The sequence below is a fragment of the Chelonia mydas genome, chromosome 5, assembly GCF_015237465.2.
Source record: "Chelonia mydas isolate rCheMyd1 chromosome 5, rCheMyd1.pri.v2, whole genome shotgun sequence".
In the NCBI taxonomy this organism is placed as follows: Eukaryota; Metazoa; Chordata; order Testudines; family Cheloniidae; genus Chelonia; species Chelonia mydas.
In genome coordinates this window covers 110,829,131-110,841,949 of record NC_051245.2, presented here as the reverse complement: position 1 = coordinate 110,841,949, position 12,819 = coordinate 110,829,131, and the positions used below count along the sequence as shown (strand labels likewise).

At 43.7% G+C, this 12,819-nt stretch overlaps 1 protein-coding gene and 1 long non-coding RNA gene across 25 annotated transcripts in view; one reads left to right on the top strand and one right to left on the bottom strand.

The window, feature by feature from the left end:
* Positions 1–12,819, bottom strand: part of LOC114020757 — a 139,369-nt gene that overhangs the window by 123,140 nt on the left and 3,410 nt on the right. For 14 of the 21 annotated variants that reach the window (XR_005225795.2, XR_006291343.1, XR_006291339.1 and 11 more), the window contains one exon: positions 2,884–6,754. The exons of 2 other annotated variants lie outside the window; for them this stretch is intronic. This is a non-coding gene — a long non-coding RNA (uncharacterized LOC114020757). The remainder of the gene's footprint in view (positions 1–2,883; positions 6,755–12,819) is intronic. 5 more of the 21 variants (XR_006291336.1, XR_006291340.1, XR_005225792.2 and 2 more) reach the window with 1 other exon arrangement.
* On the top strand, positions 4,028–11,256 carry LOC102936143 (cyclin-dependent kinase 4 inhibitor B). Of its 4 annotated transcripts, XR_005225822.2 has the most exons (4): positions 4,028–4,159; positions 6,998–7,355; positions 7,700–7,786; positions 10,858–11,256. XR_005225822.2 is itself a non-coding variant. In XM_007065439.4 (2 exons), exons 1-2 carry the CDS (start codon positions 4,031–4,033, stop codon positions 7,277–7,279), a joined length of 411 nt encoding a protein of 136 aa, XP_007065501.1. In that variant the 5' UTR covers positions 4,028–4,030; the 3' UTR covers positions 7,280–7,833. The 4 variants fall into 4 exon arrangements, 1 of the variants encoding a protein (XP_007065501.1); XR_006291335.1 differs by having other exon boundaries at positions 6,998–7,786; XR_005225823.2 differs by lacking the exon at positions 10,858–11,256 and having other exon boundaries at positions 7,700–7,833.

Genomic DNA, 12,819 nt, shown 5'->3' with positions numbered 1-12,819 from the left:
TCTCTAAGGTGCCACAAGTACTCCTTTTCTTTTTGCGGATACAGACTAACACGGCTGCTACTCTGAAACCAATAATAGTTTAGTTAGTTGTATCCTATATCTAGCACATTTATTCAATTATTTTAATATTCACTCCTGCTACTGTTAAAATTACTTTGTAGCATCTGTAAGTATTAAAAGACAATGTCTTTCCTTAATATTTTTTCCATTGAACTGCGGTCTACGTGACAAGTTACTGTGTGACCTAATTCCCTAAAAAGAAGAAGGTGTTCTTTCTTCAATAGATAGTTCTGACATATATGTATCATGGTTATTTCTAAGGTTCCCATCACTTAAACATAAATATAATTTATGACACCATAAAAAATAAACGTTGAATGGGATACCAAGAGCATGAAAATGAACAACACACGACGAAGCAATGGAATTTATATAGCGGTTCTGTTAGATAAAGAACCAATTGAAAAATAGTTCCCCAAAGGACTCAGTTTGCCCCTTTATTCACACTGAGTAGTATTTTATCCTGCAAGTTCTCCCACTCAAGTCAATGACACTACTTGCAAAGTAAAATACTACTCTGTATTTTACTGAGAATTAGCCCTATCATGAGATAACTGACAGAAATTGCTGGGATCATCTATTGGCAATAATGTTGAACTTAAAGTGTTTCCTGATAATGTGGATGTTCCTTTATAAAGAGACAAGGAGAGAAAACAATTAAGTTATTATTCCACTGTTTTAGTTATTTCAAGTTAAAAGATGTGTCAATAGGTGATTTCATGCTGTTTTGGACAACCATAGCTGGACAACATAACAGTCAAAGCAGTGAACAAGATACGGGTAGCATTCAAATTCCATGAAAGAATGATCTTAGAAAGGTGTACATGTCCAAGTAGCCCATGCACAGGTATCAGGGAGTTCTTACACTCAATATGTTGCTATATGGGTACACAGTTGAGGGCACAATCTGGCTTTTAAAGTTTATTTCCACTATATGCTTGTACAGCACCTAGCACAATGGGGCCCTAAGGATATAGCGGAAAATCTGTAATACAAATAAATATTCTTTTCTTTTTACTTACTTAAGGTAAAGGCTTAAAGTGTTAGTGAAAACTGAAAGAATGATGAAGCTCTGGGGTAGAGCAATATGTTGTTTTTGTAGATTCAACAAGGACTTTTGTATTTTTTTTTTCTCCTCAAAACCTTTCATTCTAAAGGTGAAAAGTACCTGGGATGAATGCCCTGGGCCATGGATATTATAGGCCCTAGGCCCAAATTGATATTTTCTCTTTCTTAACATTTTACCACACATCTGATCTCTTAACCTTCCCATCTGTCAGCATCCCTGCAACCCCACAACATGGTTAGTATGATGACATGATTAAATGTAGCTTTTCCACCGTCACATAAGTCTCATTTACTCCTTAGAGTGGAAAGTGAGGTTCACAGAGAGTAATGGACTAGTTGAATTTTCTCCAATGGCCATGAAAGGGAGAGGACAGACAAGACCAGCTTTAAGACTGAGGGATCCAGATAAAGTTACATGGTTTGGGGGCTAAGGCCCTCAGTTACCTTTTGGTGTCCCACCCGGTAGAGGGATTGGGTTGCACAACCACATTGAACAGCTGCCAGCAGGAGAGCTGTCCTTGGTGCTAGTGGCTCCCCCAAAGATCCCTGCCGCAGTTCCCACCGAGGAATGCGTGCCTGGTTCCTAATCCATGTGATGAATGCTCTGGTAGTCAGGGCTAAATTGTAATCTCTTTCTCCCCCAACACTATCACTGTGCTGCTTCCACCACCTCCTCTCTCTCTCATCTTTCAGTATTTTTCTGCAGAAATCAACATGCAAAAATATTTGCTTTCATGGTCTAGCTTTCCAAATACCACACTATATATTTTTCATTAATCGACTAACATCTATATGTTTAAAGATATACAGCAACATTCCCAGCTGCCACATGCCAACCCATGATTTGTTTGCATCTCGCTGAACTTTTAAAAATAAAACTCTTGAAGAAAAGAAAATTTCTTCCTGCGACAAGTACTGTGGCATTCCTGAAAAGGGTTCACAAGCCTTGTTCAACTTTATCATGACAACAGCCATCTACATCATCATATTTCATTCTATTTATCTGAATTCACTTTATCTTTATCATCCGCAATTGATAAGCATGCTGGTTTTGCCAAGGTACTATATTTTTATTGGCAGAGGCAAGGAAAACAAGAATTGTACAAATATCTTGACACTTTGAAAGTGAAACCTGCATACTCTCCAACACCTAGCTGGAAGGTACAAAGTCTTTAAGTCTGGTTTTTAAAAATGGATGATTTGGAAGGGGAGGTGGAGACATATGACTTCTATTAGTTGTACCTAGAGGTCCCAACCAATACAGGAGCCCCTTTGCCTTAGGCACCTTGTTTCTTAGTATGTGTTTGTATAAACTTCCTCAAAAAGCTTGCAAACTAGACAAGTGAGAGGTGAGAAAAGAAAGGGAAGAAACACATATGACTATTAAACAATCATATCTTGCTCTTATATCACGGTTTTTATCAGTAAATCTCAGGGTGTTTTACAAAGGAGATCAGCCTTATAAACCACATTTTATAGATGGGTAAACTGAGGCACAAAGCAGCGAAGTGACAATTTCTGAAAGGAGCTCAGGTGACAAGGGGCAGTATAAAAACTTGAGTAGAATAAGCGGGGGAAGGGAAACTGAGGCACGGTGAGCTGAAATGGCTTTCCCAAGGTAACACCACAGGGCGGTGGTAGAGTTGGGAAGATAACCTGGATCTCCCCAGTCCCAATCTAGTGCCCTAGCCACTGGGCCACCCAGCTTGTCCTAGCGCAAAGCAGGATGAATAATTTTTTGCGTATCTATAGTACCTGTCATCTGAGGCTTTCAAAGCGTTTTACAACCATCCGTGGACTGGCTTTCACGTCCCCTGGGAGGCTGCGGAAGGACTGGCCCTACTTTCTAGACGAGGCCACTGAGGCACGAAACAGAGGAGACGGCTTGTTCAAGGTCACTCTGCCCGTCAGCAACAGCCTCGCGCTTCAGTGGCCATTGCCAAGGCTGAATGAAGGCTCTGGAGGGGCTGGGGTTTGTTGGGCTGTTCTTCCAGCCCTCCCTCCCTCCGGCGCGTGGGGCTGGCGGGCGAGATTAGGCCGCAGCCCAGGGAAGGAGCTGCCTGTGCTGAAGGCAGGCAAGATTACTGCCGAGCCCGTGCCAGCGCCGGGCCGCCCTCCCCCCGCCCGCTGCATGGCCCTGGGAGCACCATCCAGCAGCGGCCCCCGCCGCAAGCCCTCCGCTGACTCTGCAAAAGCGGGGAGGGCGTGCGTGGGGGCGGGGGAGCGAGGGGGGACGGAGACGGGAAGGTTCCTTCCCCCGAACCTTTGGCTGCCTGCGTTCTACAACAGAACGCCAGTCGGAAGCTAGGAGCGCATGCGCCTCCCGGGACGGGCTCTCACGCCGCGCGCTCCCCAGCTGTTCCCTGGCTGGCCGCTGCTTGCCTGGGTGCGTGACATCAGGCGCTGGGCAAGTCAGAACACGTACCGGGCGGCAGGGCCGGGGAGGGGACAGGCGCGGGGCGGGGAGGGGCGCCAGCTGAACGAAGAAAACAAGTCCTGGGCTTCTCCAGCTGAGCCGCAGAGGCGGTGTCCCTGCAGCCGGTGGGACCTCACCTCTCGCTCGGCGCCGCGGAGGTGCTGAACCTGGGCCCGGGAGCAGCAGGGGAAGAAAGAGGAGGGCAAAGCGGGAGAGAGCAGGAAGAAAGCCCGGGGAGCTGTTCAGATCAGACCCGCCTGCCCGGTGGTGGGCACCGCTGGAGCGGCTGCCCCCCTCCCCCAGGAAGCGCCGCTGCCCCTCGGGGTTCTCGGAGGAGAGGCGACCGGCGGCCGCGCCGCGCTCTGATGGCTTAGGAGACCTGTGCGAGCTGGACCACCCCCGAGAGATTGCCGAAGGGGGAAGCGCCAGACGGGTGCCCCGGACACTGGTGCGAATAGATGTGAGATCCAGCAGCGAGGAAGAGGCATGGGCCAGCCTGGGGCCAACGACATGGCCAACGCCGCTGCCTTAGGGAATTTGGGGAAGGTGAGGGAGCTGCTGGACCAGGGGGCGGACCCCAATGCAGTCAATTCCTACGACAGGACGCCGATCCAGGTACAGGGACCAGCGAGAGGGGTTCACGGGGAGCCAGGCAGGAGACTCAAGACCCGGTGGGAGGTGGGGAGTACAAAAGGTGCAAACCAAAAAGACTGCAGGTGCTGAGCGCTTAGCACGCTCTGGTTTTAGTGAACGCAGCGCCTCGGAGACTCGGGCCCTTTACAAGCCTCGCAGACATTATACAGCTATCATCACACACAGCAGCTCCAAAGTGCGGGGAGCGTCAGTTGTTACTTTCACCTCGGACTGACTGCTCATAGCGTGGGGGTGGCAAAGCGACACATCAATGTAGTCCTTCAGAAAGTCAGCCGATCCCCTTCCACGATTGTTCTTTTCGCTATTTATTCGCCATGCACTCAATCAGGCTGCCGGCGATTAAAAAAAGTAAACCTAGTTTTGTTAGCATGTGTCGCATTTTGTGACTGCTTTTACGCAGGGAGTGTTGTTCCTCATACATGTGCCAAAAATCACCCCTTCTGCCGCGAGCGTAAAGTTGACACTATAATAGCCGATAAAATCAAAAGGCGAAGAGGAATGGGAAATTCTATCCAGTGCATACAAACGCTAGCCATTTTTTCACAAGCTTAACAAAATGCTGAAATGGCGATACACCATCTCGGTGTCCGCAGAAATATGTAGAAGGAACGCAGTTTAAAAAAAAAAAGAAAAGAAAAGAAAAAGAAAGGAGGACTTGTGGCACCTTAGAGACTAACCAATTTATTTGAGCATGAGCTTTCGTGAGCTACAGCTCACTTCATCGGTATTTAAAGTCACAAAACACTAAATCTGACTCCTCAGATAAACATCAGACATTATTAACATGCTAAAACGACATGCATGCTTCAGTTGGCTTGTTCTAGATAAAGATATAACTATATGCCCCATTTAATATTTATCCTCTAGTATTTCTTGGTCGTTTTCAGGGCCCGATCCTGCACCCCTACTCATACAAAGCCCCCATTTAGTTCTGTGGGGGTGATCTGCATGAGAGAGGACAGTCCGAAGGAATAGGCACCAAAGCCACACTTATGAAATGATCGAAGAAAACTAGTTCATCTCAGTTAACGAGAAAACCGAAAGTCTATTACAAACACGCCGATCTTTCTGAAAGCAGTTTTAGTTTTAATAACCTGTTGTTTTTATCTGTAACTGTAATTGTGACACGATGACTCAAACCCACCAAGTGCTTTAAATTCTCGAATTTCAGCAATTGCTATATCTGTACCTAAATATCATTTTCGGAAAGGGTGCCCTTTCATTTTAAATCTCACTACTGAAGTCGTGATATAATATTTTCGTCCGAGACCAAATACATTAACTAAACGATATATGCGTAGAAACACTAGCTCATGCAGAAAAAAAAGGGGGTATGCATTAGAGTGAGTTATTTATGTCATATATAGTGAAGTACAGACATTAAAAACTTTAATCTCCTTCAGGAGTACTAGAAACTAAAGTACATTCTCAATCTTGATTTCTACTTAGGTTCAGTTATTTATGTATTTAGCAAACGTTTATGTATATTCTCGCACAAAACAAAATTGGAATTACCTGAAAAGCTATGTTGTAAGAGATGCAAGGACAATTTAGATTACAACATCAACATTTTACTGAAAAGGGGTAATTTGTGCATTTGATAATAATCCTTCAGTAGACATGGTGCTGCACCATTTAATTTGCTGCGCTTTTGTGCAGTATCTTTCAGCATTTAGATTTCAACATAAAAAAACTAACTTCAAAAGCAGTGAGCTTTCTAGTATGGTTCTAAGGTCAATAGAAATTGTAGTGTTTTCCTGGCCACTGGACTAAGTTAAAACTGTATTTTAAATCCCTTCAAACGAAACACATATACACAGGCGAGTCACTGGTCTAGTAAAATCGTACCGGCAGAAAGGGTAACAGCAGTATAAGTGCTAGTGAACGATTTACTATTTTAAGCACCGGGGTGGGAAGGCGGAAGTGCCATAAACTAAAGGAAAGTTAATTATATATAAAGTGAAATTCAATATTTTTATACAGAGGGAAAGATTTAAATCTATATTCTACCTACTATTCAAAAAAGCAGCGGGGCGGTAGTTACTGTTTTTATTATGGTGGCTCTTGTGCATATTATAAATGAACTTCCAGTTTGAATTTTGTATTTTCATAATGAGCAGCTTCTTACTCAAGTCACATTTCTGTTTGCCTTAAGGGGAATTTTGCCGGAGTAAAGACTGCCTTTTGGGTCCGCCTAAGAACCTTCCGTTTTAGTAAAATTTCAGACTTTCCAAAAACCGGGGTTTCCGTTTGTGCAGAGGAATGGTCGGTAGCATTTCTCTGTACATGTGCTCAAAAGCTAAATGCATTTTTGGTCTAGCGTTTTCCCCAAATGCATTGTGCGTGCAGCGCATTAAGAGGGGGTTATTTACAGTACAGCACATGTGTGCGCGCCTGTATGCACACTGATATTTAATACATACATGATATAATATAATATCCACATTTACATACCTGGGGGGGGGCGGAACCTGAGACTTGATTTTCTGGCCATTTCAAGCAGCTTCCTGTTTCTCTTGGTCTTGCAGCCTTTGTGGTATTCGACGCCTTTAGAGCCTAGGAGGCGATTGACTCTGATCAACATTTTATTAACCTGTTTTATTAACCTGCGGGCCTGATCCGATCCCATTGACTTTAATGGTAGTTGGATCAGGCTCAGGCTGAACTCAGTAGTTAAACCGCTGGCATTAGTTGCAGAGACCCAATCCTGCAGTTCAATCCCTACCCAGGCTTGGCCACCAGTGGGAGTTGGCCAAACACGGAGTCAGTGACTGACGGCTTCTGCCCCTCTCCTCCCAGGTCATGATGATGGGAAACACCCAGGTGGCGGAGCTGCTGCTGCAGAGAGGAGCGGATCCCAACCGGCCGGACCCGCGCACCGGCTCCCTCCCAGTGCACGATGCGGCGCGAGAAGGTTTCCTGGACACCCTTGTGGCGCTGCACCGAGGCGGGGCTCGCTTGGATCTGCGGGACACATGGGGCCGCCTCCCCATTGACCTAGCTGTCGAGAGCGGGCATCAGCAAGTGGTCAGCTACCTCCGCGCCCAGCCTGCAAGGGGTGCCGCTCCGCCCCAGGCATAGGGCACGGGCGTGTGGCCAGCCGTCTGCGGGGCTCTGCCCTGCTCAGCCATGCACAGCACTGAACTGCAGGCACCAGGTTTGTCTACAGCAGCCGGGGACCACCCCCCAGGAGTAATCCTGACACATCAGGCTGGAAAGCAGAGGGTGGCCGCAGGGGAGGCTGTGGCCACCACTCATTAGGGTTCACCCAATTTTGTTCATCTTTAATCCAGTACTGTACCCTCCCCACATTTACAGAAGAGTCCACATTCATGGGTGTTATAATATTTCCTCCTAGAACATAACTTATTGTCCGTTTTTTGTCTTAAATGTATGAAGTATAATAAAGAGGAATAATATATTGTAAATATGCCACTTGGAAATGTTCTCTTAAATGCACTAAAAGCAAACACTATTTTTGTTTTTGTTTTTTTTTTTTAGATTTTTACTTTGCACAAATATGTATATTAGCTTTTACTTGAAAAAAATGAACGTTCAAACACAACCACTGTAAAGGAAACCATGAAGGTAAATATACGACTTAAATTAATAAACTATTACTAGTCTGACAGAAACCAAAGCTTTGTGTATTTCTTGGGTTGCAGTTTTCCTTCCCAGATCTGGAATACAAACAGATTCCTAGTGCCTGGATTTTCCAAAAGATGTGGATAGGAAATAAGCTAGACATCTTTTCAAACATAGAAACCAGAGAGAGTCTAAGAATTTTAGATCCCTAGGGCCAGATCCAACTCCCATTGACGTTAATGGTTGACTTTGATTTTAATAGAAGCTATCTGAAGCTCACAGTGATAAAATGATCATTTTATTTTATTTTATTTAACATGGTTTTAAATCATTAGGGATACTCCTATTTGCATTTTAGACTCATATTTTCACTTACCAACTGAAGGTATAGACTATACCATCAGGTGAAATCACGTAAGCTGTTAAAAGTCACTATAGGAATAAAATATTTACAGTGTGTCCCACAAAGATTAAGAACATAAGAATGGCCACACTGGGTCAGACCAATGGTCCATCTAGCCCAGTATCCTATCTGACAGTGACAGGTGCTAGATGCTTCAGATGGAATGAACAGAACAGGGTAACTATCAAGTGATCCATCCCTTCCAGTCCAAGCTTCAGGCAGTCAGAGATTTAGGGACACCCAAAAAATGGGACTGCATCCTTGAGTATGTTGGCTAATAGCCACTGATGGACCTATCCTCCATGAACTTTTCTAAATCTTTTTTGAGATCAGTTATACCTTTGACCTTAACATTCCCAGGCAATGACTTCCACAAGTTGACTGTGCCTTGTGTGCAGAAGTACTTCCTTATATTTGTTTTAACCCTGCTGCCAATTAATTTCATTGCAAGAACCAATGGTCACCCATTGTGTGAAAGGGTAAATAATATTTCCCTCTTCGTTTTCTCCCATCATTCATGATTTTATAGATGTCTGTAAGATCCTCCCTTAGTCATAAGAACATAAGAATGGCCATACTGGGTCAGACCAAAGGTCCATCAAGCCCAGTATCCTGTCCTTTGACAGTGGCCAATGGCAGGTGCCCCAAAGAGAATGAACAGACAGGTTATCGTCAAGTGATCCATGCCCTGTCACCCAATCCCAGCTTCTGGCAAACAGAGGCTAGGGACACCATTCCTGCCCATCCTGGCTAATCGCCATTGATGGACCTATCTTCCATGAATCTATCTAGGTCCTTTTTGAACCCTGTTATAGTATTGGCCTTCACAACACCCTCTGGCAAGGAGTTCCAGAGGCTGACAGTGTGTTGCATAAAAAAATACTTTCTTGTGTTTTTTTTAAAACCTGCTACCTATTAATTTCATTTGGTGGCCCCTTAGTCCTGTATTATGAGAAGGAGTAAATAACACTTCCTTATTTACTTTCTCTATACCACTCATGATTTTACAGACCTCTATCATATCCCCCCTTAGTCGCCTCTTTTCCAAGCCAAAAAGTCCCAGTCTGATTAATCTCTCCTCATATGGAAGCCGTTCTATACCCCTAATCATTTCTGTTGCCCTTTTCTGAACCTTTTCCAATTCCAATATATCTTTTTTGAGATGGGGTGACCACATCTGCATGCAGTATTCAAAATGTGGGCATACCATGGATTTACATAGAGGCAATATGATATTTTCTGTCTTATCGATCCCTTTTTTGATGATTCCCAACATTCTATTTGCTTTTTTGACTGCTGCTGCACATTGAGTGGATAATTTCAAAGAACTATCCACAATGACTCCAAGATCTCTTTCTTGAGTGGTACAGCTAATTTAGACCCCATCATTTTATATGTATAGTTGGGATTATGTTTTCCAATGTGCATTACTTTGCATTTATCAACATTACATTTCATCTGCCATTTTGTTGCCCAGTCACCCAGTTTTGTGAGATCCTTTTGTAGCTCTTCACAGTCTGCCTGGGACTTAACTATCTTGAGTAGTTTTGTATCATCTGCAAATTTTGCCACCTCACTGTTAACCCCTTTTTCCAGATCAGTTATGAATATGTTAAATAGGACTGGGCCCAGTACAGATCCCTGGGGGACACCACTATTTACCTCTCTCCATTCTGAAAACTGACCATTTATTCCTACCCTTTGTCTCCTATCTTTTAACCAGTTACCAATCCATGAGAGAACCTTCCGTCTTATCCCATGACTGCTTATTTTGCTTAAGAGCCTTTGGTGAGGGACCTTGTCAAAGGCTTTCTGAAAATCTAAATACACTATATCCACTGGATCTCCTTTGTCCACATGCTTGTTGACCCCCTCAAAGAATTCTAGTAGATTGGTGAGGCATGATTTCCCTTTACAAAAACCATGTTGACTATTTCCCAGCAAATTATGTTCATCTATGTGTCTGGACAATTTTGTTCTTTACTGTAGTTTCAACCAATTTGCCCAGTACTGAAGTGAGGCTTACTGGCCTGTGGTTGCCAGGGTCACCTCTGGAGCCCTTTTTAAAAATTGGTGTCACATTAGCTATCCTCCAGTCATTTGGTACAGAAGTGGATTTAAATGATAGGTTACAGATGACAGTTGGTAGTCCTGCAATTTCACATTTGAGTTCCTTCAGAACTCTTGGGTGAATACCATCAGGTCCTGGAGACTTATTACTGTATAGTTTATCAATTTGTTCCAAAACCTCCTCTAATGACACCTCATTTTGGGAAAGTTCCTCAGATCTGTCACCCAAAAAGAAAGGCTCAGGTTTGGGAATCTCCCTCACACCCTCAACAGTGAAGACCGATGCAAAGAATTCATTTAGTTTCTCCGCAATGGCCTGATCGTCTTTGAGTGCTCCTTTAGCACTCATCTCTCTAACCTGAACAGTCCCAGTTTTTTTTAATCTCTCCTCGTAGGGAAGCTGTTCCATATCTCTAATAATTTTTGTTGCCCTGCTCTGTACTTTTTCCAATTCTAATTTTATATATATATATAAGATGGGATGGCCACACCTGCACACAGTAATCAAGGTGTGGTAGTACCAGGGATTATAGGATATTTACTGTCTTATTATTTATCCCTTTCCTAATGGTTCCTAACATTCTATTATCTTTTTTGACAGCTGCTGCAAGTTCAACAGATGTTTTCAGAGAACTATCCACAACGACTCCAAGATCTCTCTGAGTGGCAACATCTAATTTAGACCCCATCATTTTGTATGTATAGTTGGGATTACATTTTCCAGTGTACATTTCTTTGCACTTATCCATACTGAATTTTATCTGCCATTTTGTTGCCCAGTCACCCAGTTTTGTGAGATCCCTTTGTAACTCTTCACGATCAGCTTTGGACTTAACTATGCTTTTTGTATGCTTTGCAAACTTTGCCATTTTGCCCCACCCTTTTTCCAGATTGCTTTACAAAGTGCAGTGCCACAAGAAGGAAACTGTGAATGATACTGGTTTTTAAAAATCCTATGCTGCCTGACACTGAAAATACAAAATAGTTCTATAAATTTCAATATCCTGATGTTCCCTGAGTCTTCATTTCTCTTTTAATTCCCTAAAAAACAACTATCACACAATATCCCAAAGCAAAATATTCAGGACCAACTGTGTGTGTGTGTACGTGTGTGTGTACGTACATTCACAATCAATTTAGGAAAGTCTCACCCCAAAATGGAAAGAAGTCTCAAAAACATCTTAGGGAGAAACTGCACTGAAAAAGTTGAGCTTCCAAAAGGGGGTGGGGGAAGGAATGTTTAAAAAGGACTATTCATCTAAGCAATTTCAAGCCTTTGATAATGTACCCAAAGGCATAATTTCTTAGCAGGAAAACAAAAAGCTGTAGCCCAGAATTCAAAAAATAGAAAACTGAATCCAGTAAGTCAATACACACTCCAATTTTTTATATTTTTTATTTTGGATCTGTGTGGTCAAAAAGAGAGAGAGAGAGAGAGAGAGAGAGAGAGACTCTTATCTTTGTAGGGTTGAAATTTTGGTAGAAATAGAACAGAGCTGGTAATACACTAAGAGGCAAAAACTCACGATAAAAGTAATTTCTTTCTGTTCTCTGACTTTGAGTGACCTTGATCATATCAGACATCCTGTGTCAACTGCTCATTACAGAATGAAATTCACCCCGTGAAGAGGGCTAGCAAGAATCCTGTGTCTAAGGGTAACCCATGAGGAATAAGTGTACTTGAAGGCCTTATGCAGCTCCTCTGCAAGGGGTGAATGTTAAACTATTTTCCATACAGATTTGCTCTTTGTGTTTTATTTATGTTTCTAACAAATCTGGGGCAAATCCTGTTCAATTTACTCACGTGGGTAACCCCACTGGTCTCTCTGGTATTAGCTGGGCAAATTAGAAGGCAGGATTTGGCCCCTTATTTGGATTGCTGCTGTTCACATCCCTGCCATCTACAAAATAAATCTCTTGTAAACACTAACGGGCTCTTCACCAACCAAAGGCCTAAAACAGATTATGCGCCTCCCTTTGGGGAAAGATTAATGGAGATTTTTAAAAGGCATTATTTACTTTCATTTGAACTCTGGGGAAAGAGAGGATCCCTCTCCCGACCTTCCTTAGCAACCTCTCTAAAACCAGTATTTGCTCTCTAGACTCCATTCTGGAAATTTTGCCGTTGACTTCCATGGGAGCAGCAGCAAGAAATGTGTGCAGTGATAATCGTGTCCACCAATTTTAACTTCCCTTAGTTGACATCACAATTAAACATCAACAGACCTAATTCAAGCTCTCCCCATTTTTCAGAGTAGGCAGGTGACGGCAGAATGTACTCGTACTTCCATTCTGGGGACCCATACCCGGGCTACTCCGATGGAGCACCTCACCCCCTCTGAGCACTCCCCAAGTCACCCGGGACCATCGAGAAGTGTGCTAGGGACTGTGGGGAAAGCAGGATGTTCACGCTGAAAAGCGGACACCATGTCTCCAGGTCTAAACCACGGCTCAGCGAGTGGAAGGCTTCATTGAGATCCTGCAGTGTCGACTCTACAGACTGGGAGGCGGGAGGAGGGGTAATAGGCGTGGGATTGCAGCAAGGATGTTCCGCCTGGCCGTG

Excerpts from the sequence above, each read along its gene's own strand:
- LOC102936143 (XM_007065439.4), top strand. The coding sequence starts at position 4,031 with ATGGGCCAGCCTGGGGCCAACGACATGGCCAACGCCGCTGCCTTAGGG. Across the intron at positions 4,160-6,997 it reads ACGACAGGACGCCGATCCAG|GTCATGATGATGGGAAACAC; the intron begins GTACAGGGACCA and ends CTCTCCTCCCAG.